The sequence below is a fragment of the Sardina pilchardus genome, chromosome 5 (assembly GCF_963854185.1).
Source record: "Sardina pilchardus chromosome 5, fSarPil1.1, whole genome shotgun sequence".
Taxonomy (NCBI): Eukaryota; Metazoa; Chordata; class Actinopteri; order Clupeiformes; family Clupeidae; genus Sardina; species Sardina pilchardus.
Window position 1 is genome coordinate 19,136,253 of NC_084998.1, and position 27,921 is coordinate 19,164,173.

The 27,921-nt window shown below is 44.6% G+C and overlaps 2 protein-coding genes across 3 annotated transcripts in view; both read right to left on the reverse strand.

Annotated features, from left to right (window-relative positions):
* The window catches only part of camk2a (calcium/calmodulin-dependent protein kinase II alpha), a 47,678-nt gene extending 29,159 nt beyond the window's left edge, over positions 1 to 18,519 (reverse strand). For both annotated transcript variants that reach the window (XM_062536814.1, XM_062536813.1), the window contains exons 1-3: positions 18,349 to 18,519; positions 16,420 to 16,514; positions 6,288 to 6,347 (exon numbers count right to left, since the gene is read on the reverse strand). In XM_062536814.1, the coding sequence (XP_062392798.1) occupies positions 6,288 to 6,347; positions 16,420 to 16,514; positions 18,349 to 18,410 (217 nt within the window). In that variant the 5' untranslated portion in view covers positions 18,411 to 18,519. The remainder of the gene's footprint in view (positions 1 to 6,287; positions 6,348 to 16,419; positions 16,515 to 18,348) is intronic.
* A 4,521-nt stretch (positions 18,520 to 23,040) lies between these two features.
* Positions 23,041 to 27,669, reverse strand: arsib (arylsulfatase family, member Ib). Its single transcript, XM_062535656.1, has 2 exons — positions 27,262 to 27,669; positions 23,041 to 25,454 (listed from the first exon to the last, which is right to left on the reverse strand). The coding sequence occupies exons 1-2, from the start codon at positions 27,576 to 27,578 to the stop codon at positions 24,047 to 24,049; spliced, it is 1,725 nt and encodes a 574-aa protein (XP_062391640.1). The 5' UTR covers positions 27,579 to 27,669; the 3' UTR covers positions 23,041 to 24,046.
* Between the last annotated feature and the right edge of the window lie 252 nt (positions 27,670 to 27,921).

The window sequence follows — 27,921 nt, forward strand, 5'->3', positions numbered from 1 at the left end:
ATAGACTAAAGCAAATACACAAACACATGCATAACATGTACTGACATGCAAATTATGATGCATCAAATCCATTTAACATGTGATTCAATGCAAAGCTGTACATATTCTGTTTGTTCTTTGCATGTTAACAGGACACATCACTCTTCATCATCAGTAATAGTCATGACCAGGAATAGGAGTGGGTTATTTCACTAAAAAGGCAACTTCAGACAAGAACAAGACAAAGATGATGAAAGTGCATCTGTTCACCATTTTATGCATCTTGGTATCAGTTCTCTGTGCCATTTATGTTTGTCTGAGCCTCTTGGTCTCCGCTATTATAATCTGGGGCTAATTTGCTGGTCTCTTTTTTCTTATTTTAAATAAACATACATGAAATGTTCATAAGATGCACAGTGGCTAAGACTCTGGTATCTGATCTATTAAAAGAATTTCTGTTGCTATGCATTAGCCGCCCAGACTTAGAGAATGCGATACGATATGAAATCCTTTATCTGGATGTCTTGAGAGGAACAAAACTGTGTCATTTTTAGCTAGCAAATCAAAGCATGGCAATGGGGGTATGTAGAGCTTTCGCTTTGATCACAGACTGCCGGGTGCCAACCTCATTGACATGCTGTTCTCCAAATGAACCACATAAAAACTGGCACCGTGCCTCTGGCACCTTGCACCTGGTCCAGCATGAACACGGGCCAGCTCATCCGACATGTTGGTTCACATCTCCTGGACGGGCGTGGGTGGGCGCTGGCTACTCGACAATTAAATACCATCAGTTGCCACTGAGAGGGACCGCTTTTGACAGAATGTGCCAATAAACAAATGGAGTCAGCACACACACACACTCCCTCTCTCGCCAGGCCGTGATGCATAAACCTTGGACAGGGACGCAGGCCTAAATGTAGACCTGCACAATTACACAACAGTTTAGACACGAGGACTCCACACTAACAACCCACCCCGGGTTTGTCCTTTTTAACAGTAGCGTGTCATTCTTTAAATCAGAGACACTGTAAACAAGAGACATCCTATTGATGCCATCGCTGTCTCCTTTAGTTAATAATACAAACTTTTTGTGTGGGTCCATTTGAAGGGGAGTGACCTGTGTGTGAGCCTGTGTGATGTCATCAGTGCCAGGATGAAAGTGCACTCCAGTGGCAGGGAGGGGCATGAAATCAGAGAGCTGAGAAGGTTCTAACTGCCCGTTAGAGACAACTGCCCGTCTAACTGCCCGTTAGAGACAACTGCCCGTTCTAACTGCCCGTAAGAGACGACACTTCACAGCATCACCACCATCACATAGAAAAACACAGAAATCAGTCAGGGGATTAAAACATGGCTTGATTGTAGGTGGAACAGGGTCTCTCAAACAGATGTCAGACAGAGCCGTCAAAAGGTCAAGTTTAGCACCTTGCCAACGGAATACCTACACAGTAGTGAGGACATTTCAGAGTAACAGCTTTTAACACTACCTGATAGGAACTCTTGCCTTTACTCTGTTCTGAAATGGGATTCTAGATCTGGCACAAAGCCATTACCAATACAAGCAAGAGCTACTGGCAATATTTGGATAGATCACTGAAAACGAGTGACTAAGAGATAAACAAATAAAAGTAGGCTAAGCAATATAAAGTTAAAGTAAAAAGAATAAATAAAAGAAAGCAATATAAAATAAATATTCTATGTATCTAAATCTGAAGATTCAATTCATCAAAGGTCCTTATCGACATAAGGAGTTCCTTATATCAAAAATCTATTTACATATCATTACACGCTGCAAATATTAGCCGTTTGCATCATATCTGGTCACTAAAGAAAACTAGTGGACTTTTGGGGTTAAGAGCCTTACCAATGGGACAGATACTGGCATTGCAAACCACTATATTACACCTCTGACAGAGGCATCCTCTCCCGTGACCTTGAGATTTACAGCATGGAAAACAGTCCTACGGCAAGAGTGCCTCAGATCCATCTGATATGTTTAAGCTGAACACTATGATATATCACTATTAACAGGGGAGCCCTTGACAGATTACACAATCTCCCAGACTGCTGAGCTCAAGTCAGAGCCGGTTTACGTCCCTCAAGGTTTTTAAGCGTTCACACAGCCAAAGGGCCAAGCCTTCAAAGAAGCAGTCTAGTAAACGTATTCCTTTACTATGCACCAACCGAGAGAGGTAAAACTCAGTCACTCAGCTGTTGCGTATTTTACTTTGCCCTTTTTCTCCCAATTAGTCATTCTGTGCTCAACTCGTGCTATTTCTCGGTTTCAACCACCCCCCCCCCCCCCCCCCACTTGTCATTTTGTGTGAGCTGATCTCAGATCCTTCCTCTCACTTGTCTTTTCTCAGCCCTTACACTCTTAATGTAATGCTAGCTTGTTTTGGCAAAGATCAGCCGTGGCAGGTTTCCCTTCTCCGAGAAAAGAGTGTGAATTTCTCTGATTAATAATGCAACCATCTTGTCTGTGCCACAGAGGGATCTGCATTATTAAAGTGGCAGTGGGCTAAGAAAAGTGCCCCGTAGCCTGTTCATCAGTATATCACACACGTTCCTCGAGCGAACTCCTTGTGACATCCAGCGTTTACTTAAGACTTCCTACACTCCCACACACCCCTTTTAAGCCTTAATGCTCCTCATAGGTTGAGGTTTCATAGGCTTCAAAGCCTTTTCTCAAATGAATAGGATGTATGCTTTCAGATTATGTACAATTAACCAACGCAATTAAATGCATCAGCCGACATTAATAAAGCTTTAACTGTAGCATTTAAAGTGCTTAAGAATACATATATCCTGTCTCTAATAGGCAAGGTCTACCAAGAACCATAGGATTTCCAACTTCAGTTGAACCTATTTCTGACGTACAGAATGGCTATCGGCCTTTTCTTCGTAGTTAATCTTTCATGGGAGAAGTTCATGCTAAGTACGACTCTGACAGATGTCTTAAAAGGATACTACATTTTCCTAAAGTTATTTGAGCACATTTTGGTGTGCATTTACAATAGTGCACAGAGAGCTGAATGCATAAATGCAAAAGAGAGGCTGTTTGTAGGCGCCTGCTGAAAAAAACAGCAAGAAACCAGCTTAGGCTGGTAGCTGGTTTTAGCTGGTTTTAGCTGGTCTTTGCCCAAAACACAGTTATTATTGCTGGTCTTTGCTGGTGTAGCTGGTTAGGCCACCAGCTAGACATGCTGGCGTGACCATCTGAGGAAGCTGGTCGTGCTGGTGTGACCAGCCTGTCGTTTGGGATACAGCTGGTTTAAGATGGTCATGCTGGTGACCAGCCTGTCCAGCTTGACAAAGATGGTCAAGCTGGTTTTCTATAATGACCAACATAAGCTGGCGTGGCCAGTAAAAACCAGCAATGTAGACCAGCAACACCAACTAAAAATATAGCCGCAAGCGGCGATGGCGGGCCCGAGCACCTGCGGTGCGGACGTGTGACATTTCGGGATCTAACAAAGCAACATGTGTGGTTTGGTGGCCATGTGCCTGAGCAACACACATGCCCACTAAATTTGGTTATTTTTTGTGAATATATGTTTCAATCACAACAGACAACATGCTATGTGGCGCTATAGAGTCCCTAAGCCGCACCCTATGCCAGAGCTCTGTCTCTGACTAACGATAGCAATGACGCACAAGTCCACCAAATTTGGTTCATTTTCATGAATGTATGTGTCAACCTCAACAAACTATGCACTAGGTGGCGCTATAGAATCCCTAAGCCACACCCTAGACCAGAGCTCTGTCTCTGTCTAGCGATAGCAATAACACAGAAGCCCACCAAATGTGGTTCATTTTCATCAATGTATGTGTCAACCACAACAGACAATGTGCTAGGTGGCGCTATAGAGTCCCTAAGCCACACCCTAGGCCAGAGCTCTATCCCTGACTAGCGGTAGCAATAACACACATGCCCACCAAATGTGGCTCATTTTCGTGAATGTATCAACCACAACAGACAATGCGCTAGGTGGCGCTATAGAGTCCCTAAGCCACACCCGAGGCCAGAGCTCTGTCTTTATCTAGGGGCAGCAATAACACTCAAGCCCTCCAAATGTGGTTCATTTTTGTCAATGTTTGTGTCAGCCACAACAAACAATGCTCTAGGTGGCGCTATAGAGTCCCTAAGTCAGACCTTTGGCCAGAGCTCTGTCTCTGACTAGCAATAGGAATAACACACAAGCCCATCAAATTTGGTTAATTTTCGTGAATGTACGTGTCAACCACAACAGGCAATGCGCTAGGTGGCGCTATAGAGTCCCTAAGCCACACCCGAGGCAAGAGCTCTGTTTTTATCTAGCGGCAGCAATAACACACAAGCCCACCAAATTTGGTTCATTTTTGTGAATGTTTGTGTCAACCACAACAAACAATGCTCTAGGTGGCGCTATAGAGTCCCTAAGCCACACCTTTGGCCAGAGTTTGTCTCTGACTAGCAATAGGGATAACACACAAGCCCATCAAATCTGGTTAATTTTCGTGAATGTATGTGTCAACCACAACAGGCAATGCGCTAGGTGGCGCTATAGAGTCCCTTAGCCACACCCTAGGCCAGAGCTCTGTCTCTGACTAGAGATAGCAATAACATACAAGCCCATCAAATTTGGTTCATTTTTGTGAATGTATGTGTCAACCACAACAGACAACCCGACAGAGCGTTCTTAAGCCTTCTTTAATCATTGTCTAATATTAAGGAAAGTTTAAGATCTATTAACCAAGGTGTTGTCACACACACACATGGCAAATAAGTTGCAGGATTGTGGTGCCTTCTCTCATCCTCAAGTTGGGTTATCATCTGTTGGCCTTCTTACCACCACCAGAGAGGCATGGGGGATGGGTGAGAGAGTGTGTGGGGGGTCGGTATGCAAATGAGGGAGGGGGGGTGCATGGGGCTAAGATAGAGAGAGAGATAGAAAGAGAGAGAGGGAGGGAGGCAGAGGGGTCGAGGGGGATGCCATGTGTGTGCGTAACTCTCTGGAAAGCTTGCGCGTGTGTAATGTGTGTGCGGTTAAATGTGGTTCTGTGTGTGTGTAACAGGACCAACATGAAGGCGCGGATGAGAAAAGATCGTAACACAGAGCCATCCTCATAAGAAAACCTAAATAACTCACTTTCTGTTAATATGGTTAAAGTCAAAATTGCAGCATAGGTTAATATGATTATTATTATTCATCAACTCGCTTCAAAATATTTTAGCTAAAACTGTGTCCACCACAATCATTAATGCGCTTTTAAAAATCACAAACAACACCAAATTCAAAACTTTGTATATGACTGTCACTACAAACACACTAACTAATGCTCCATAAAATTTCATCCAAATTAGTCACTGTTTTCTGCCTATAACACCAACTTTTTGTTTCTTTTATAAGACACCTAGATTCAAACCTTCGCCATTTCAATATACTTTTGAAATTCAAAAATCTGGTCGCAATTCCTCTCGGGCAACCCCTCAAGATCATTTTAGTGCTTAAATGACATAATTTCGATAAACCGTCTAGGAGAAGTATTTCAAAATACATGATGTGCAAAAATCAGAAAATCTCACATAATTCAAATTCTTCTAAGATTCACTATATAGTTTGAATGTAAAACTTGTTCAGAATAATACAACACACATGTCCACCAAATTTGGTTCATTTCCGTGAATGTATGTGTTAACCACAGTAGACGGCGCGCTAGGTGGCGCTATAGAGTCCCTGAGCCACACCCTAGGCCACAGCTCTGTGTCTGAGTATCAAATGCAATTCTACATATGCCAGCTAAATTGCAAGAGTTTTAGAGCATGCCAAGTTGGTGAAAAATGTTACTGGTAAGAGAATTATACTATAATAATAAGAATAATCTGAGCAAAAACAATAGGGCCTTGCACCTACGGTGCAGCCGCTGCTACAGCGGCCGCACCTCGGTGCTCGGGCCCTAATGACCAGCTTAAGGTGGTACGACAATCAAAACCAGCTGAATTACCATCATAAGCTGGGTAAACCAGCTGAAGGTGTGTTTTCGCGAGAGTTTTGCTGGTCTAGCTGGTTAACCATCAAAGGGTGGTCAAACAAGCTGGTTAACAAGCTGGTCAACCAGCAAACCACCTTTAGCTGGTCAGGCTGTTTTTTTCAGCAGGGGCCATACATTACTGTAAAATGAACAGCTCATGATAATGTGCACAAATGCAAACTACTTTAACAGAGATGTTCTATACCTAGCTACAGTAGGAGAAAAGGCACACAGAGAGAATTGGATATAGGAGTAGGCTATGAGTTGCACCTCTCTCTGTAGGACCTTACCTATATTGGGGTGTTTCAATAACCGGCAGATCCTGGCCTCTCGATCCAACTTCTGATGATCTGAAATGAAAAAAAAAAGAGTTCAATGAAATCCAAAGATATTGAGTCAATACATCAATCCATACACTGATCCTCTAGGAACTGACCCATGACCTGACCTTGTCTGTGGCATACAAAAAAGTAATGGTAATACCAAAGACGATCCAATACACGATTCATATTTACCGGGCTTCTTATCTAACCTTATTCTCTAATACTCTTACTCTGCATCATACCTCTCACACATTCCATTCAACAGCATGAAAAGGTCTATCGCCAATGCAATGCGATCTGAAGAAGGCCAGCAGGCCGAAACATTATCGCTTCATTAAAGTTTTGATTTATAACTCGAAGTGTGCGGCATTTCTCTCCCTAACTATCCCCAATGTAAACCACATGCGTTCCCTCTAATGTTTGGAAAACATTGTAATCACTTAGACACGACCTACAGCGGGTCCTGAATCAAATGATTGCCTCTGTGATGCTTGTGCCACCCAGCCCTGTGAGAGCTTTTCTGGGAGTTCAGGCCTGCTGCAATTATGACGGTGCCTCTGAAGGGGGGGGGTGTTAATCAGCTAATGGGGGAGAGCACAGCCTCGGGCCAGAAAGCTGATTAAGGAGTTTCCCCAGGCCTGGAGGTCACTCATCCTAACACTATGGAGGCCTGTAATGAGAGCAAGGGGGTAGGCAAGGCAGTAAACAATGCCCAGGCCACCAGCAGCAGCAGCAGCAGCAGCAGCAGCAGCCGCCACTCTCCCTCATTTACACCTTCCCCTCAGACCGTCTCAGAGTTCACTTCTAACAAGCTCCCCGAAAGAAAAGAAAAAAGCGTCCACCAATTTCCCTCCTCTTTATTTTAACTTAGTTAAAAACTTGCAGGTGGCCAAACAGTATGAAGACAAACAGGCCACATTTGTGGGGGTGGGGTGGAGTACAGCCCAATGAGGCTGGTGTCCAAAGGAACTCTGTATTATTTATCAGTGAAATAATATTTAATATGCAGTTATGGTGAGGTCTCATTTTTCTCCCATGTCCTCTGGGCACTGTTTGGCGCGGGCAACACCACCATTAGCAACCAGCGGAGATGGAGATGATATCTGGAAGACTGGACCCTCCTCCCAGCCCCCCCCCCCCTTTATTCTTTCAACTGTCATATCAGCATTTAATGTGTTATACAATCTGCAGTCCATCCATTTCTTCTCACTGTACTTTGTTCACAGTGTAAAACGTATAAGCAAAGACATGCGGTGAACTTTGAGAATGGTGTTGCTAGGCAACCGCGCAGAACACACCAGGAATAGAATTATAAGATATAAGGGGAGGGGGAGGGCATTCTCAGAGGGTCGGAAAAAATAACAAAATATGAAACATGAAATATATCATGTTTCAGCCTTGAATAAATTCCAACTGGAGGAATACTGGGAATCGACTAGGAAAAAACAAAGACTTTAAACTCAAGGCAAAAGTGGGCAAGACCACCACTTTGCCTCTGTTTGCATCCCATCAAGGAGGCAAGGGAGATACATTTGGGATGGGGTGATGATAATGTTCTCCTTGATTAAAATGATTAATCTGTTAAAAAGCTTATGGAATCTTCAAGCATAGGCTGTTTAATTAGCAATTAAGTTGCCGTCCTACTTAAACAGCAGATGCTTTCTAAATACAAAAATGAGTAATACAATATTCTAAAATAACTTCAAAAATACAGTAACCTTGTGCTCTTCAGATATCTCATTAATTATTGAGATGTGAGGCATTCATTTTTTTTTTTTTTTTTTTTTTTTAAGGGATATGAGCCTTTTAAGTCTGAGCGGAGAGAGCCTTCTTCAATAATAGCCTACTATAACAGCTAGAAAAATGAAAATTTGCATCCAATAAAAAAAAATGTAGATTTGTATGCCAAGTACATCACAAAATGTCTACATGTCAAGTGAATACGTAACATATTTTGCAAATAAAATGGAAAATGATCAACGCAGGGGTGTTTTGGTGTTTTGATGTTTTCTGCCAATTATATCTCAAGATTGTCTATGGAAATCCTTCCACTCAGCTCACACACACAATTATCATGTTCCAAAACATTGCAATGTATTCATGCTATAGTGGCAAATCCAGTTTGTTATTTCTTCAAACAACACACTGAAATACAACCTACTGTAATATGCCCATATAGAAGTTTATGCACACAACGCATAGTACTCAAACATTCATACATATACACGTTTTCTCTCTCTCTCTCTCTCTCTCTCTCTGTCTCTCCACTCACACAAAGATGGAGGTATGATCTGCCAGGACACAAACCCCAGCAGACAGGCCGAATTTTTGGCCTCTCACTGTCATTCACAGCACAGCAGGGTGCCGTCTGAGATTCTCCTCACACACACTGCCCCAGTGCCTTCTGACATGACTTCACACACATACAAACACAAACACACACTCACAGAATACAAAACAAAATCAGTCATCAAATCGGCCAAGAACAGGAACTGCAAAACTTCATGCAGTTACCATAGTGCAAACAGCCAGATTGCTCATTTGGAAATCGATTAACTTTTGTGTGCCTTTTCTTATGTCAATTAGACAAAGGCATAAAATGTATGTACTGTAAATATGTATAAATGCTGTATAAACTGTGTGAATATCAATTTCTCAAACTCCACAGTATTTCTCATTAAAAAAAACCTTACAAAAATGCACTGTGACAGTGGGGCTAATAAATTCAGAAATTGATCTTAATGCCTTAATTTAAAAAAAATATTGCCATGGTGGTTCTTTTTTTCAGTTAGCCTATTAGTTGATTTGATTTGCATTGAGCTCAATGAGCATCAAACAGGCTAATAGGCAAACTGAAACAAACACCATGGGGCAGATGTACTAACGCTTTTGCGCCCACTTCAGGCGTATTTGTTTCGCATCGTGCGCATATAAAGATGGCGAGGTATGTATAAACAGGCCGCAATGAGGTGAAGGCCCAGAGCTGCGAATGGCAAATTGCGCTTTTCCGTCTCATGCATATGGATTTATGGAAGTGTCAGATGATAGTAGGAGGTTCGTGTAAAAAGATGGGAGGAGAAGCGTAAAATGCGCACGTCTATTTTGCGCCTAAATATTTCCGCCTTGTAAAATCAGGTGTTAAATGTGGTTTGCTGTTGAATGCATCTACAGTATAAGAGAATCTTTCAAATATAACAGAATCGCTAATTAGACCTCCAGTTTTGCGTCGTTGTACTACATCAAAAGCAACCTTAACTTTCGTTGGCCTTTCGAATGTCTACTTTCACTTTCACGCCAGCCGCTTAAACTCTCCTACTTGTTTCCTGCTTGTTGACATTGTGCATTGTATTATTTCATGATCGCTAAACATCGGCTTCCTTTTAATGTTGTCATCACTTAACTTGCATAACTGCACTGAACTTAAAGAAACACTTCACCGTTTTTTCATATTAAACTATGTTATTCCCTTAATTAAGAGGAGTTGATATACAGTACATACCTCTCACGTTTCAATGCGTGCACTCACTAGCTCTGGCGCGCGGCGCAACTTTGATAGCATTAAGCTAGCCCAATGCATTCATAAGGATCCAAACAGAGATGAAGTTAGAAGCGACCAAACACCTCCATGTTTTCCCTATTAAAATACAGTTACACGAGTAGTCACACGACCAAGTATGGTGAGACAAAATAAAACGTGGTACATTTCTAAGCAGGCAAAAGGGATAACTATATTGTGTGGCGGAATAACATTGGGAGCACTTAGACTCTGCGCAGTAATATCCTCACTCCAAAGTGAAACTGAAAGTGCAGTGAGGATAATACCAAAGATCCTTCATTACTATCCGCTATCTAGCTCCGCTTTAACCCTCTCTGATATTACTGCGCCACACAATATAGTTCTATAGGTATGGTGAAGGGTATGTGATGACGTGGGGCTATTTTAATTCCAAAGGCCGAGGGAATTTTATCAGCATGCATAGTATCCTGGATTCATGAAATAGCTGGCCTTTAAAAATAAATCTGCCTGCCTCTATGGGAATTTAACATTGGGGTGCAAATACTCTGTGTTTTAAGCTAAAACATTTATTTATTTACTATACAATCTTCATTCACAAGAAAATTGGTGTCCTTAAAGGTTGTATTTTTACTCATTTGTTTAATTCAAGCATTAAGATCAATTTCCAAAATATGATTTTTATATTCCTCTTTTTAGTCAACTTTAGCACTTTTGCAAATACTTATTAGCCCCACTGTATAGCACAAGCAGCAACCGAAGTTGTGACTACAAGAAAATGTGTGGCTCTAGGACACTCACTAGATCTGCACTGCTATTTACATGTCCAACGGTCAGCAAGCATTATATGAAGAGTTAAACAGTACAAAATATGGCAACATAAAGCACTACTGGGTCTACTGGGTCTGTATATACCACAGGATACCCAAGACTCATGACCATAGGCTTGTTTATGTGTCATGTCATCTCATCGTTGATCTAACCTTGTGTCAGTCTATACCAGCCAAATGGTCAGTGCTCCATTCTACTCCTCTATGACCCTGTTCAGACTGCAAGCAAGTGGCCCAAATCTGATTTTTTTGGGATTGGTCAAGTGACCAGGTGACTTGCCCAGATCTGAAATCTCAAAACAGATTTAGACCACCTCCATATGTGATCCTGAATCAGATCCAGGTCCGATTTTTTTTCAGTGTCAATGTTTTCAATGTTCACAGTGTGAACAAACAAGGCGGATTTTATGTGACTTTTACATCTACATCGACATGTGTCACAATTATGCACTGACAGGAGTTGGCTGAGGTCACTGTTACTGCTCTTTTGCGCATGCCAGTCAGTTTGGAAACGCAAACAGTTCACACTGGAATCTGATACAGGCCAAATTTTAAAAGGTAATGTGAACAGTCACACCAAAAAACACCGGATCTGAGCAAAAGTATTGAAGCATTAAGACTTGCGGTGTGAATGTAGCACCTACATCTTACCTTTCCAACTCAGAATGCTCTCCCATTGTCTAAACCTACTTTAGCTACTTTTCCTTCACCACCCAACTGGTCTTTGTGCACTGGCCCTTGCTTTCACCCATACCCTTTTTTCCGAAGGTGAGTAAGCTTCGGCTTACCCACGCAAGCCTCTCCAAAGACACTCCAGCCCTGAGTGTCCTGGATCGCGAGACGTTCTCCATCACTGCGCGGCCACCGCCCCATACAGGCTCTTCATGTGAGAACAGAGTGGGAGGACCTGAGTCTCCAGAACCTTCAGGCCTGTTCCAGACTCCTCGTCTTTCTGAGTAAACACCTCTTTGAGTCACACTGCACCCTAGCTTCCCTATATAATGCGCTATACGAAGCCTACTTCAGCTTTAAAGGGGCGAAGCGGATGTCTCAAACCTTATCACTAAAAGACCAGCTGTTCTGGAACGTGTGAATTCCTAATGCATCTAGTCATTGAATTAATTACGGCCATATTAAGGAGCCTTACATGAAAGATGGGGCGACAAGTGTGTGTTAGCTAGAAAATGTTCCATAATGCATTAACAACAATAAAGAACTAGTGATATGCCACTGGTTTTGGAAGTCCTGCTGTTTCTTCCTCCTAAAGTCTTCAATATGACACATAACGAGTCAACAACACCCATCATCTCGCCAAAAAACAAACAGATGATAGAGAAGAAAATGCTGAAAATGTAATGGTTAATTCTGCCATTTCGCCATTCTGCCATTTCCACGTTTTGCCAGCCAATACCAATTGTCGGCCAACTGCATCTCTAACAGCCAAATCACCATTATGACTACTCTGGTACATTTCACAAGGATACTCTACTTGCAGCTGATTTGCGTGCTTCCAAAGGAGAGTGGAGACTGTTGATGGAATGGAAACTAAATTAAATCTTACTCATTAGGTCCAAACAGAATGTTTTTTTAAGTTCATTTAAGACAGCGCTTGGAATCCCAGAGAGGCTTAGACATCCAGATTACATAATTACAATGGCTCATTTTCAAATGCTCCTCAGATGCGCTTACTCATTAGTGTTTTTAATCCACATGAAGGGACTCGGCCCAGTGGATGTCTGAGCTGGTGTGTGTGTGTTTGTGTGTGCGTCCGTGCGTGCGTGCGTGCGTGCGTGGGTTTGGTGGGGTTTGGGTGAGGGGGTGTTATCAGTATGTGTAGTCAGACTTAATGCATACTTGGTATGTTAAACATTAGCAAGCACATTACGTGGGTGCATGAGTGGGCTAAATTAGCTATTAGATATTCGCTATCAGACATATGGTAAAGGCTGTACTCAATACCTGTAAGCAATGAACAGCTCAATGTCTCAGGAACAATCTGTCAAATCTGGCAGGTAAGGATGGTTTAAATATCCCACAAATCAGGCTGGGGTGCGCGATGACTGTCAATCAACCTTAAGAGATTGGAGAATGGAGCTTTGAGCAAAATCAGTGATGACGTAACTGCAGATGTGTGTGTGGGTGGATTCACACTGTCCTGCTCGCATCCCCCTCCTTCATTTTCTGTACTTTGGTGGTGACCCCAAGGTTGTTTTGTTATGGCTGTGTGGTAATGCTTGTTTCCCTTGTTGGACACTGGTTTGCCTCAGGTGCAGGCAGACTGCTGCAAAATCCATAGGGTTGCATGAGTCATGTTCAGAAGGCTGAATGTTCCTTAGGGTCAGAATAATTATCTAGGCTACTGCGTTCCCTAACAGACATCTGCTCAAAATCACATTTCAAATGGTCATATCATTTCTTCAGTGTCTAAAATATGGTCAGTAACAAAATATAGCAATTAATGCTTGGAAAGTGCTTTATGCAAGCAAATGCTTTAGCAAGACAAGGTTTCTAGCCTTAAATGTTTGTTCCAGATGGTCCACTGAGACCAACACATCTGCAGGTAATCATCAAAATGACACTTGCTCAAAGTGGAAATGGAGCTGATATCCAGTGTGCTTCTAGCCTGGCTAGCACCTACCACTTCTCAAATGAGACGTGGTCTGGCAAAGAAACGTTAATTTTCTCGTATTTGAAAAAAATGCCCAGATCCGTTCATTGGGCGCCACAGATGTCTATCAAATGTGTCTGTGCATAGCTCACCATCGTCTTGCTTTTCCCCCTGTTCTGTGATTGGTCCTCTATCTCAGGCAAAAATTAGAGCGGTAGTTTCCAGACTGCCTTAGCAGCGTGAATGAAATTGCACGCAAGGCAGCATGGGAACACCCAGGCTAACATTAAAGTGTAACTGCTACATAGTTTTAACACGGCTTGGAGGCCCTAGCCTAGAAATCTAGACCCACCCATAGCGGCAAAAAATATTTTTGCCTAGCGGGATGGTCTAGGGTCGCACCGTTAAGGCCATGCCTACGTTCGACACCAGACGCCTGTCCAATCAGAACACTCTATCTGTGCACAGAGTCCTTGAGCCCGCCTTAGCACGGTGACGACAGAGCTGCGAGGCACGTTCGGCTTCCAATATTGACGCCAGGGGGCTTGACCATGCGTCCTTGTTCGACGAGTTGGGTGTGAGACCGTGTTAAAACAACCATAGAGAACAACGAAAGATGGATGAGGCAAACGAAGCGCGCTCGTTTGAATCGGCTTTGGAAGAGTTAGACTTGGGCTTTTCTTTGAAGGTTGAGCAGTCATTAGTTTTAAAGAAGGATGTATTTGCCGTTTTGCCGACCGGCTACGATTGGTTACAAGTGCTGGCCTATACTGCAGAGTAGTTTGAAAGACACCGGTTCATCCCACCCCCAGGCTTCAGCTCTGTGAATGGTCCGACTCCAGACTATACATTTCTGTATAGTTTGGCTTGCCAGGCTATGGAGGCCCCCCTCTCTCAGTAAACACACCCACAGCCCATCCCCACCACCCAAACTTTTGTGAAGAGTTGGATGCCACACCTGCAGTTTGAATGAACTGAAATTAAATGAAGGCTACACCAACACATTGGCCCAATCCCAAAGTCCGTACTCACAGACTCACAGACTGTTCCAATGTCGAATTACAAAGGGCATGAGGGTTTGATTACACACTTACCAAGCCCTTTCCGTGAGTCTGCATCAGTGCAGACTTCACCAAAGGGACCCACAGTTTAAAGTGTTGGGAGTGACGTTTACCAGGGAGACCATAGGAAAATCCGGAAATTACGAAGGTAAACAACAGCCCGACACACGTGCATGGTGCACGTGTCAGCAACATCTTTGTTATTAAACATCGTCAAGGTACATGTGATCTTGTGAAGTGCTGTCCCAATCCCATTGATACCTGAGCCCATGTGGTCTCACACACTCACTCACTTACAGTAGCACCTGAGATCAATTAATAAGGGCGTATTCACACCAGGAAGGTCCGTTAGTTCACTTATTTGGTCCGGACCAATTTTTTTTTCTTTTTTTCTTTTTTAGTGCGGTTCGCTTTCACACCGTGATTAATTGCAACCGGACCAGAATTTATAAACAAAAGCACATGTGCTAAGGTCGTTCAACCATTGGCTATAGGTGGGGTGAAGAATAGGAAGCCAAAGTCAAAGTTGGCCCAAGTAAATACTATGCTTGCGTACTGTACTCGTTATTATCCTAGCAATATAGTTTATACAGTTACAGCTTTGCAGAAGTGCTTGAGCGTCAAGACCGTTTAATGCAAGTTTAACAATATCATGCTCGTAATTTTGCAACGACGAAGACGTGCAACAAAACAGCTGAGAAGAGCTCTCATGTGTGTCCAACATGCTAACAGCAGGCCTACGGAAGACGGAACGGGTAGGAGATGCAAAATCAAATTATTGTTGGCAAAAAAGCGTTAGCCCACTGCTGCTTACAGCTGCTGTGCGTCACGGAGCTATCCTACATTTCCCATAATGCGCAAAAACTACGGGAGCTCGTCAAATCCAAAAAAGGTAGATTTCTGTAACTGGGTCGGATCAAGGTCGGTCTGCTTTCACACCATAAACGAACCGCACCAGGGTTTGATAGGAACCGCTCCGAGACCACCTCCTCAGCTGGGTCTCGGTCCGCTTGTTTGGTCCGCACTAGAGTTCGAGTGATTGTATTCACACCAGTAAAAAAGGTCCGAACCAAGCAAGAAACAAACTTGAGTTCGTTTTAATCGAACTAAACAAGGCAGGTGTGAATAAGTCTGTGAGTCTTTAGTCCTTAGTCCTCAGGGCTGACTTCAGGATTCAGCCATAGTTCATTAACGTAAGTGGCTATATCTGCTTTCAATAGTGATGCTTGTAGATACTTCAACAGAATCTGTTTACCGTGACTCAATATACCTTCAAAAAATCTAATTTACTCTGTTTGAAATCACATGCTATTACGTAATCCATTTGTTCTGGTGTCAGCTGGCAAAATAATGATGTGTCCAGTAATTTGGTGGCATTCCCCACAATCTTCGAGAGGGATGAAAGATATTTTGACACAAGCAGTGATATATCGCAAAGGGACGGAGTTTCCAATATAAATAGAGACAGATTATTTGAATGAAATTGATGCAAACAGTTGCAGCTTGTCAGTAACTGCACTTTATCTGCACTTTAACATCCCTTTAGCGAGTCAAACCTCAAGGTTGACTACAAAGTGATGTGTCTCTATACACTGAGTGTGGGCGGTAAAAAGTGCCAAAATGCTTTTAAAGTCCTCCCACACTTCTGGTATACAGTATATCTTTCATCTGCTCTGCTGTTCTGAAAGCTCTTGTGATGACGAAAGTATAGCCAAAGAGCCTCGACAGGAGTCCATATTTCCCAGAGGCCCAGAGCCGGATTGGATGTCGGCCATTGATAGCATTGATGGCAAGTTAGTTTGCATATTTGATATTTGATTCTTTGCTGCACTATTCCTGTATATTTTTAGGAGAAAATCTCTTCTAAAAGAAACATAAGCATTTATGTTATGACCTCTCGGTTTCAGTATAGGCCACACTCAACCCAAGAGCCCTGGAACTCTTTAAACTCTAGTTTAGAACACCAAACCTTACATAGAATGCTAATGCATGTAGCTTAGTGAAGTGCACTGGCAGTAGTGTGATGCCTCAACAGATTAAGTGTAACACAGTGCATTTAAGACAGTATGACAGGGCTTCCACTTACCCCTGGCAGACAGCTTCTTGGTGTTGATTATCTTGGCAGCATACTCCTGCCCTATGAGGACTTTTACACATCGGCGCACCACTGAAAACGCTCCCCTGGGAAACAGTGGAGCATGGTGTTAAGTGGCAATTCCAGCATCGCTAGGATCAACAAGTCAAAAGTCTGAAAAGTCATCCAAACATGATCAGAGTGTATACAGAGATTCATTTGATTGTTTAAAACTATTCAAATGAAAGAGCGGATTCTCTTCCTATGGCTGACATTGTGCAGTTAAAAGACACAAAACATACAAGCATGTTGAGGACTGATGGTTGGAATGCCAAATATTGGCAATAAAATGACATGTCAAGGACAAAGGTTTTTGCTTCTAATTCTAATTCTTGTCTCCTCTCTGTGACTAGGCCTACATCTAAATGAAGTTAGTTGATTGAAAGACTTGCTGGGTTGCAGTAGTACATTTGCAACGTAATTCTTGACTAACTCAATTAAGCGCAGTTCTGACTCTGGCTGTACTTCTTCATCACATTCCCCAGGCTCCAACAGATCACGGTTATTAAGTTACACAGCTCACTTTTCTTTCGTGAATAGCAAGAGGACACAAGAGCAGATTGTTGGTTATGCAATCCATCCCAATCGGAGGAAGGCTGCCTAGCTGACTAATGTTAGTTGCCACTCGTGTCTGTCACTCAGCACGCACTAAAAGCGTGGCCACTGGATAGGAAGGGGTAGTGATGGGGTTCCTCCTCTGTGTAACCCTCAGTGTGAATGTCTTGGACATTTAGTGAATTCTGGTGGGCTAGACTTGTCTGATTGTTCTGAGTGATGCAATGACAAAAACACACACCACACCGCAGCAGAAGATTATATTGGATTAGACATGTTTTTTCGTCTGTGAGGTGCTGGATGTCTGCCTGCCTTCAAATAAAATGATGTAAGCAACTTGGCTTGGGCAGCTTGTACTCAACAGTTAGTGTGTGTGTGTGTGTGTGTGTGTGTGTTGTATGATTGTATGAGCCATGCTGTGAGTGGGAGTATGGATGTGGGCAGGTGGGCTGCAGGGTCTGTGGACCCTCTCTCTCTCCGTAGGTGTGAGAAGCACTCAGAGAAAAAGTACATTCTCTGCTCACAGCCGCTCTTCTCTTCATTACGAGTGTTTCAGAGAGCCACAGCGGCCACTTGGTTTGTTTTAAGTGATAAATTCTTCTCATACAGTCTCCTGATACTGTTCATTTCACTGCTCTTTACTTATTAAAATGTGCCTATGATTAATTATCTGACTTGATTTCAATAATTAATATGTAATTGCCCATACTACAACACAGCATTTCAAAATATGAAACCAAATAATGTCCCCCCCCCCCCCCTTACATTGTACATCTGTTAAGACATGTCGGTGTCTATAAGACCAAGGCAATTTAGAAAGAAAGAGGAAAAATAAATAGAATATCAAATATCTATCACTAGAGTTTCTCCATCATTCAATCAGGGCGAGCTCCCAATCAAATCTAATTAAAACGAATCATCTGCTTAACGCACATACAATTAAGCTTTTGTCGCCGCACAAAGCTTTTAACCCTGCCATCTAGAGGTGAAAGTCTATCAGCCAACGGTGCAAATGCTTGGCATTTGGGAATAGCGTGCTCAACATGTGGCAGTACATACATAGACGTTCTCTTGGAGATGACAGGCGCACCTGTTTCCACTTCAGCTTGAAGTGCCCCATGGTAACCTTCATGCCTCCCTTCCAGCTTTTGTCAACTTAATTTGAGCTCACTGTTCACTTATCTCACCATCTTTCAAACACTTCCACATCTCTTAAAACAGTATATTTGACACACTTTATAGCATATTAGAGTTTACTCATGCCCATTCACTCCAGTTATTTGTTTTCAAATAAGCACAAACAAATGTATGAAGGTGATGACTTACTTTCCAAGTTCCTCAAAGAGCTGGTATTCCTCAGTGAATCGGGTACAGGTGATGGTAGCCATGCTTGATCGCAGAGATGGATGGCAGCTCTGTTAGTCTGTCTGATTGTCCTTTGTTTTGTTTTGTTGTGTGTGAGTGTGTGCTTTGGTAAAAAAAAAAGCTTTGGCTGTGCAGAGCGAAGCGTGCAGGAGGATGGCCGAAGGAAGAGTAGAGTGAGCGCTTCTCTATCACTTTCCTGATCTGTAGACAGGATGCGAGGGGTAGATGGTGGGTGACAGGTTTGCTACAGTGTTCTGCCCGCCCGCTCTCCCGCCTCTCCTCCAATCCCTGCGCTCAACAGCTCTCCTGAATACACAGCGCCGTCGTCATGGCAACTGCATCTCCCTCCTTTGCCAAATGCACGGGGCCAGGGAGGAAGGCGTGCTGGCTACCACAAAGGCATGTGCTGATGCTCTGTGGATAATGTGCGCACACACAGATACACACACACGCACACACACACACACACGCACACACACGCACACACACGCACACATGCACGCACGCACACGCACAGATGCAAGAACTCCTTCAACATCTCAGGCTCTTTCATGTTGCCATGACTATGTTGCATTTCATGTTATGCCTTTCCTCCAGAGGATGTTTCACTTTCTGCATATCAACTATCTGGAAAGAAAAATACTTATAGTGGCAACACTCATACCATTTGCATAATGTTTCTTAACCTACTATTATCCCCAGCTCTTTACTCATTCTCTAGTCATCTTTTAGCTTTTGTCAAGCAAAGTGGTCATGTGCATGAGTACTTTTTCTAGACCTGATATGAAGAATAAGATGAATGCGTGCCCTTTTGTTTTTCTGAATCCCAGGGAAATCTCAGTTCAGATGTGATGTGGGAGGAGGAGGGTGCAGCAGCAGCAGCAGCAGGCATAAAGGCAGGAATCCCCTCTGGGACGTATACAAGACAGCCCATGCAGCCCCTGAACTTTGTTTTTTTTCCTCCATCACGTCACACGTGAGCCTCGGCGTCTGCTGCGCTGCCTTTGTGGACACTGTATGCCGACGTGCTGCTGGAGAGAAAGCGAAGCCCTTCAAGCGGCGTCACGCTCCAGTGAGTAGATGAGAGAGACTCTCCTGGGGCAGAGGATGGGGTTTGGAAACAGAGGGGGGAAATCAGAGATGAAAGAACATAGTCATGTGTGAGAGAGATGGACTGAGTGCAAGGGGGAATATGAGTGAGTGAGTGAGTGAGTGAGTAACAAGAGTGTGTGTGCATGTGTGTGTGTGTGTATGAGTAAGTGTGAGAGAGAGAGAGAGAGAAAGAGAGAGAGAGGGAGAGAGGGAGAAAGAGAGAGAGGATTAACACTCATAAACACATTGTCTCATAAAGGGGCAAGTGCTTTGCTGGAGAAGGTACAGTATGTGTCATTTGCATAAAAGTTTCATTTTGGAACAGAAATAGGGAGCACGGATCACGAAGGGTGATGAACACAAAACACATGCTGCAATGACTGTACAGTAATAGAAGCAGCGATTCCCCATTACGGCAGATCATCAGCTGTAAATCTGCAGTGAACACCCCCCCTAGAAATGACAGCTAATAAGGTCAGCAAAAGGTGAACTCATCTGAGAGCTGAAGAGTATGACGGATGGGTATTTAGAGGTCTGAAATCTTTCCACAGACTGCATTATTCTTTCATATTTGATTCCATAAATCTATGAATATACACAAAATCAACAAGGGAACATTGTATTCTGCGAAAAAAAAAATCCAGAGGACCGAAAGGACAGAGGTAAAGCCTTATCTGGTAAACTAGAATGGAAAATACTGAATGGCTAAAAACGATTCTTTGTGAATTACTTTGCCAAGACACCGCAGGTTTTTATGGCTGTCATGCTCAAACACAATTACAGACTTGTAATGACATGACAAGTAATTTCCCAGTCTTTTGCCTCACACACAAACATAAATCCGCAAAATCCCGAGGCCAACCTTGCTCATATGGAGTCATTTATGAGCACTAAGGGGCCCTGAAGGTGCCATCATTTATCCAAATGACAAAGACACAACAGTTTAGGTAGGGCTTCTGGGGGCTTTGGGCTGTATGTGAGAGGAAGAAAGGAGAATATTAGTGACTCCCTGTGCTGGCTTTTGGTATGACAGCCACTCCATCTCAGCTGTGTTTAAAGTGATCGAAGACAAGAGAGTACAGCTATTCACATAATGATGTGAGCGGTGCCAGCCAGACATGAACACATCTGGTCTTCCACAGCCAAATGACACTTCAAAGGAGCCTCAATCTAGGGCTAAAAATAGAGCGGTGGGGTACGAATCTACCACTCTTTGTCTCGCCTGTGCTAACATTTGTGGATTGAGCTTTTAGTTCCTGCAAGTCTCCCTTCATACCTCTCCCAGACAAATTCCAAAATCTCCATGGCAACGCTGAGGTGTGAGTCATCATCGAAGCACAGCTGGCCTGTGTGTGTTTATATATATTTCTGTGAATTTGTGAGATTGTGTGTGTGTGTGTGTGTGTGTGTGTGTGTTAGTGTGTGTGTGTATGTTTATGTGTTCGACTAAGAGTGTGAAAGCATTTGCTCGTGGAAGAGGCTCAATTGGCATCGGCACTAGACAGTATAATTTCTCTTCCTGATGAAACACACAAGTCACCCTTTTTCCCTTACGCTGGGCCATCCAGTTAGTCGTACTCATAAATTCACATCCCATAATATTCAGGCAGTTCTCATTGTTATTGTGTTGCTGATGATTCCTGCCATATGCTGCTGCTCATCATAAGCTCTCCTCTGCGCATCCTTCCTCTCACAAGAAGATGTGCTGCCTGTCTACCACTCTCCATCTCTCTCCAACTTTACAGCAAAAAAAAGAGAACGCAACGCTCCCTGTGGAAAATCAGATCAAACAGCTCAGTCGAGCACTTTAGATTTTTATCATGTGTTTAGTCAGCGGACGCCCACCAAAAATGCCTAAAATCTCATCCAGCAGGATCCTGTGAGCTCCTGTCCTCGGCGTGTCTGCGCCTTTCATCTTTATCTGACAGCAGAGATCAGGATTATCATTTTTTTCCTCTCCTCCCACCTCTGCGTCTCCACCCGTGCCACAGCCACAGCCTCCCTGTGGGCTTTTTAGGGCTCACAAAGCAGACTCTGGTTCACGTTGGTTAAATGCTTTTGTGCGTGTCGACCAACCAAAGATGACAGGAGGTTATCTTTTCACCGGAGGAGCAAGACAGTTACAGCGTACAGCAAGAGTCAGGGACAAGCCATACTGTAGACACCTATAAGTGCACACACACACACACACACACACACACACACACACACACACACACACACACACACACACACACACACACACACACACACACACACACACACACACACACACACACACACACACACACACACACACACACACACACACACACACACACACACACACGCACACGCCTCTGATTGATATCACAGACAGACTCCCCACTGGGTGACACCCAGACTCGGCCTTCAGCCAACCCGCTTCCGCAAGACTGTTGAAACATATTGCATTGGAATGAAGGTTTTCACAGCAGCAGCGACAAAACGGGTTTTCGTGGTGAAAACATCACCTGCACAGGCATGATGAGAGCGTATAAAATTCCACTGATTACCATTACAAATGCATATGAGAGACCGTATCAGATAACTCCAGGGGAAGACAGGTGTTGCAAAGACAGTTTATCCTGCCAATTGTTTTTCCTCTCAATTCAGGCACTATGCTGAATTGAACTGCCAGTATACTGCTGCTGCAGGTCTGAATGACAAGGTGTACCTTGTGATGTACTGTAGGGCAGGACTTTTTGTAAGGACTACCTTCTCTGTGATGCCTTTTGCTCTGCAGACACAAGGATGAAACTCAATATCAAATGAAGACTATAAATAATAGGATTAGATGTCTGCACAAATAGGATTAAATGTGGGGGAAACGGGATGGGATACACTTCTTATGACTCAGTAAACGGGAAAATTATACCGGGGAAAGAAATCTTTAAACAAACATTTCACACAGCTAACATATTTGAACGATTTGTCTACAAGTAACAATAACAGCATGACAGTGCCTCCGAGGTGTTTAGACTGAGTCACTCACTCAACCAAACTATCCTGATGAGGAAACAATGGAAAGGGGTGCTTTTATTCATTTGTTCAACATCTTGAATGGATCACTCTATGCCCTGAAACTCCACTTGCAGATCTTTAAAAAAGATAAATAAGTTCTCCTACGTTAGTGCCTCTTCTCGTGCAGTCTTCTGTGGTGACCGAGGCTCTTTTCATAAGTTCTCCTCTCTGCCGGAGTCAGTGTCAGCGATCAAAAGCCTCTCTCGGCAGCAGTCTTATCTCCTTAGCACACACACAGCTGCTCCGTGCCCCTGGACACTACGTCTCCTCCAGCGGGCTGAGGCCCAAACCCACAGGACAAAACAAGAGCGCATCTGGTGCTTCACCGCCTGTCACTAAATGCCAGCGGAGGAGACCTGTTGTCTGAAAGGGCTCGGCTCATCTCGGCGCTCCACTTCAAGGCAGGAGTAAATGCCCTGTCATGGTGACAGACCGCCACCCAGAGCCTTTCAATAAAGGTCAGCGTGCCCTATTCATCACAAATACACAAACACTTATGCTAGTCTGGGTCGGGGGTTATACTCCATGAAGAGATGTGTTTGAAAAGTGAAAGCATTTAGGCATTTATTGTGTCCGTTTCAGCACAACAGTCGTCTAAGTCAAAAGCAAGATCAACAATGAACATTTACAAGGTGAATGAAACACTATTAGCACTTAAATAATTCAGATTCCGGGACAAAACAGGTGGGAAAACTTTACGTTTTTCTATGTGAAACAGTCTTTCAAGTTGTTTTCTGGTATCAGAGGACGACTAAGGCCTACCAACTCACACATAACACAATTTGTTTTCAAACATGACCGAATTGTTGGCCAGCATACTAAACATGTGCTACCAACGCAGAAACAATTCCAGCATATTCCTTGGAATGGAAAGTTGGAATGCAACAGCATTGGATAAGCGAGTGACAAGCTGATTCAAAATGGAAACACAACAGAGAATATTCCAGCAAGATTTTGTGACAAGGCACTGTTGAGAAACAGTTTAATAGTTTGGGACTCTATTTTATCAGAATGATGAAAAAGGGGAATCTGACATGCTCAAGGCAAGTTCCAGTGTGTGTGTGTTTTTGCAATGCTGTGCAGCATTATGTCATTCAGAAATGTCAAGACATGCACTAATAATTATAATAAGGAATTAAGGATTTAAGAATATATAAACACATTGAGAGTTTTCCATTGTTCCTGCATGTTCCGTGTGGTGTGATGGTCACATGGGGAATGCATGAAATGTTTGTGAAATTGCCGCGCAGGTCAGGTAGACAAGGCTTTGTAAGTGGAAAGTTCTGAGACCAGTGGATTTCAAAAGGCTTCGGCCCTTTTCTGACTTGTGAAGGTAAAAGGTAAGACTCCACCCTGGATTCACTTGGGGAAAAAACTACAGAGTTGTACTGTGAGATGTAAACAGAGTTCAGGCTTTTGCATCCCACCTCTCAGGGATTCTCAGACGTGGGATGCCAAGGCTCAGAGGGCAGTGAGCAGAATGTTTATGGTTTGCAAAAGCGCAACAACGACAACAGCATCAGTGCTACATTCTGTTGGACAGGACCCGTTTGTTCAGCCGCTTGAAGAAGGGCTTGAGCCGGCAGATCCTGCATTTCTTCTTCTTGCGATTCTTGCCCCGCTTATAGTAGACCCCGGAGACGGTCTGTTCGACTTCCTCGTTGTCGCCAACCCAGGGCCCCCACACGCCGCCGTTCCGGTCGGGGTTGGCGCGCGGGTCGTCCGGCGGGTACTGCACGGGCACGGCGGTGCGGTTGTAGTACGCCAGCCGCGCCATGAGCTTCTTGACCACGTCCGGCCGCTGGGTGGCCATGTCGTGGCGCTCGCACGGGTCGCCGGTGATGTTGTAGAGCCAGACGGACTTGGCCGGGTGGCCGGCGCCGCGCTCCAGGTTCCACCAGCCGCCGGGGAAGTGCGCCAGCACCTGAGGCGGCACCCAGTCGCCGTGGCCCGGGTCGCCCGTCAGCAGCTTCCAGTCGCCCACGCGGATGGCCGCCTGCACGGCCGTGTCCCACGCCTGCTCGCCGTCCCTCCAGGAGCCGCGGCCCTTGCGGTTCAGCGGGTCGATGTTGTGCAGGATCTCCATGCGCGGCGACTCCTTGCCCTCGCTGATGGCGGGCCAGACGTCGTAGCCGTCCAGCCCGGGGTCCTGGGACGCGTTGCCCCTGGCCAGGCCGACCAGCGTGGGGAACCAGTCGGTGATGTGCAGCAGGGCCTTGCTCACCCTCCGCCGGTGCCTCAACAAAGGGCTGTGCACGAACCCCAGCCCCCTCACGCCGCCCTCCCAGTAGGTGCCCTTCCTCCCGCGCAGCGGCCAGTTGCTGCCGCCCGTGAAGGGCTGCGCGCCGTTGTCCGTGGAGAAGACCAGCACGCTGTTCTTGTAGTAGCCGTACTTGCGCAGGGCGTAGGTGATGTTGTGCACCGCCTCGTCCACGATGGACACCACCGCCGCGTACTTGCGCCGCGCCACGTTGCCCATGCCGCGGTACGGGTAGATGTACTCCTTGGGCGGCTTGAGGGGCGTGTGGACGGCCTGCAGCGACACGAAGAGGAAGAGCGGCTGGCTGTGCGGGTCGTGCGCCGCCAGGATCTTGCGCACGCGCTGCGTGTACAGGTGCGTGGAGTACTTGCCCTTCTGGCCCCAGGCCACCGACTCGCCCTCGTGCAGGTCGTAGCCGCACAGCGCCTTGCCGTCGCACGAGCTGTACGTGTAGTAGTCCACGCTGCCGGTCAGCGAGCCGAAGTAGGTGTGGAAGCCGCGGCGCGTGGGCAGGCAGTCCTTCTTGTAGAAGCCCAGGTGCCACTTGCCCACCATGTGGGTGGCGTAGCCGGCCTCCTGCAGCCGCTGGGGCAGCGTGGCCATGTGCTGGGGCAGGCAGTTGGGCTGCCGGGGCCGGATGATGGAGTGCTGGAGGCCAGTGTGGATCTGATACCTGGATGGACGGGGGGGGGGGGGGAACAAACAGCGGAGAAGAGTGAGTGGTATTTGGCGACCGCTTATATCCAAAGTCACACAGACTCTCATCGGCAGGATTGGGATTCCACCCGAAGCTGAGCAGTTGTCACGTAGCAATTGCAGCGAAGTAGTGGACTTAAAGAAAGGAAGAATATTAATATGTTGGGCGCCAGACGCTCTAAAGGATTGCCACAGAGAGAAGAGAAAATAAGCCACTACCACTACCAGGTCCAATACAGCTACTAATAGAGTCTATAGCTGTTCCATCATGCTCATAATAGCCTTGTAAGATGAAACACATCATCATGCATGTAATGTCATGCTTTACGGTAAAACACGTCTCTTCCTAAGAGCATCTTCATTACGCATCACAGAACATAGACAGGCCATTTTAACACTGGAAAAAACTCATTACATCAAAGTTAAAACATCATGTCTCTGCTACATATGATACTAATTAAGGAAATGAATCAACATTTCACTGACACATTTCACTGTTTTCTGTTTTCGTGAGAATTATTTATATAGCTGGGGTCTACAGGAGTTCGGTTATGTATGCCTTCTTCTATTTACATGGGATGGAGAGATGGAGAAGGAGAGACCTAAAAAGCTAGATAAATAGATACTGTATATATGCACAAACACCACACACACATACAGATGTGTGTGCACATCCGCACACATATGCGCACAATGTCCTTGTGTTAAGATACACAGCTGCACAGCTGTTTCCCAGGACGGTCACCGGCAGCTGTGTGGTCTCTGCACAAAGTCGACTCTGCAGATTTGCACTCCCCCAACAAACCTTAAAAGCGTCTACGCCAAAGCCACCACTTGCGTCTTTAACCACTTTAGAATTACCTTCCCTCAGCCTTTGTCATTTTGGTTTTATGTTTAGTCTTTCCCCCAACACTTAAAAGTCATCACACATCCTCCACTTGTGTTTCACATCTCGGTGGCGTCAAAGTAAACTACACCGCTCTCTGGTTCTCTTTGTTTTCGCCTGTTTGCCAACTTCAACCTATACAAACACTTCTCAAAGACGCTCTGTGGCTTCTTCCCCTGGCTAAGACTGAAGAGGAAGAAAGACCACTTCGCCGATACTCTGTCCACTGTTTTGGTCCCTTCTGCCCATTTCCTGTAAAGCACAATGACTGTGCAATTGTATTTGGAGATTTCTCGGAAGTAAGATTGGGTAATTGGGGCCTGTGTTGCCAATGGAAATCGCCGTGCTGCTGACCTTTTCCTGCATACTGTTCTCATTTCTCACCTCTGAAAGATGCTGTGGCATTTTCTGTCTGTGCAATTAGCTCCCTCTCTCTGAGAAACACATATAAACTAGGTTGTGTGTGTGTGTGTGTGTGTGTGTGTGTCTGTGTGTGTGTGTGTGTGTGTGTGTGTGTGTGTGTGTGAGAGAGAGAGAGAGAGAGAGAGAGAGAGAGAGAGAGAGAGAGAGAGAGAGAGAGAGAGAGAGAGAGAGAGAGAACACATACTATGTGTGTGCATATCTGTAGAGTTTCTGGTTTAGATGCATTCAGTTCCGTGTTAGAGTTAATATGAGATTAGTGCTGTATTATACCGTGCCATAGCTGGGCTATAACAGGGTAATGATATAACTGTTATGACATTACATTTTTAGGCTATACATACACACATGTACTAAGCATATGTACTCTAGTATTTTACCTTGCACATAGGGTATTCATTTCAAGCTATCTTTCATGAAGCTCTAAGTAATCTTAATAACATCAACTGCACACTTCTTTGTCAAATTGATAACTTACCTGCCAGTGATCAGCTGACTGCGTGACGGTGTACAAAGGGGTTGCACATAATAGTTCTCTAGTTTGACTCCCTCCTTGGCAAGCTTGTCCAGTGTTGGAGTGCGGATGTCCGAATCATGGTAGCCTATGTCGTGAAATCCCTGGTCATCCGTTAGAATGAAAATGATGTGCGGAGGTTGCTTCGCTTTATATGCGGCAGAACCCTGGAAGTGGATAGATTCGCTCTCCACCTGGTTTGGCTTTACCCAGTCCCAGGACGCGTAGCTAAAGCGTAATAAATGTAGCAAAAAAATACCAGTCAGTGCCAGCATAGCCATGTCTCATCCACGTAGGCTACTAAACCTGTTCACTGTGTAGGCTACGGGTGATCCTGAGCTGGCATGACGACTTCAAGATTAATATTCATTCATCTCGAGAGTCGTCATTGATCAAAAACTGGCAACACCAACCAACATGACTCGCTTGCACGCGCTTATGGAGCATTCAGTACTACACGCACCGCGGGGAAAAGAGAAGCCACAGGCTGATGTAGCCGTCCAACGAACACCTGGTTATTTCAAATGCCCTATGGTTCTATGATTTTGGTTTGGTCATTTTAAACCCATTTAGTAATTGGGGGCACAGCACACTCTGACTACAGCTGAAAATTAGATGACTGCT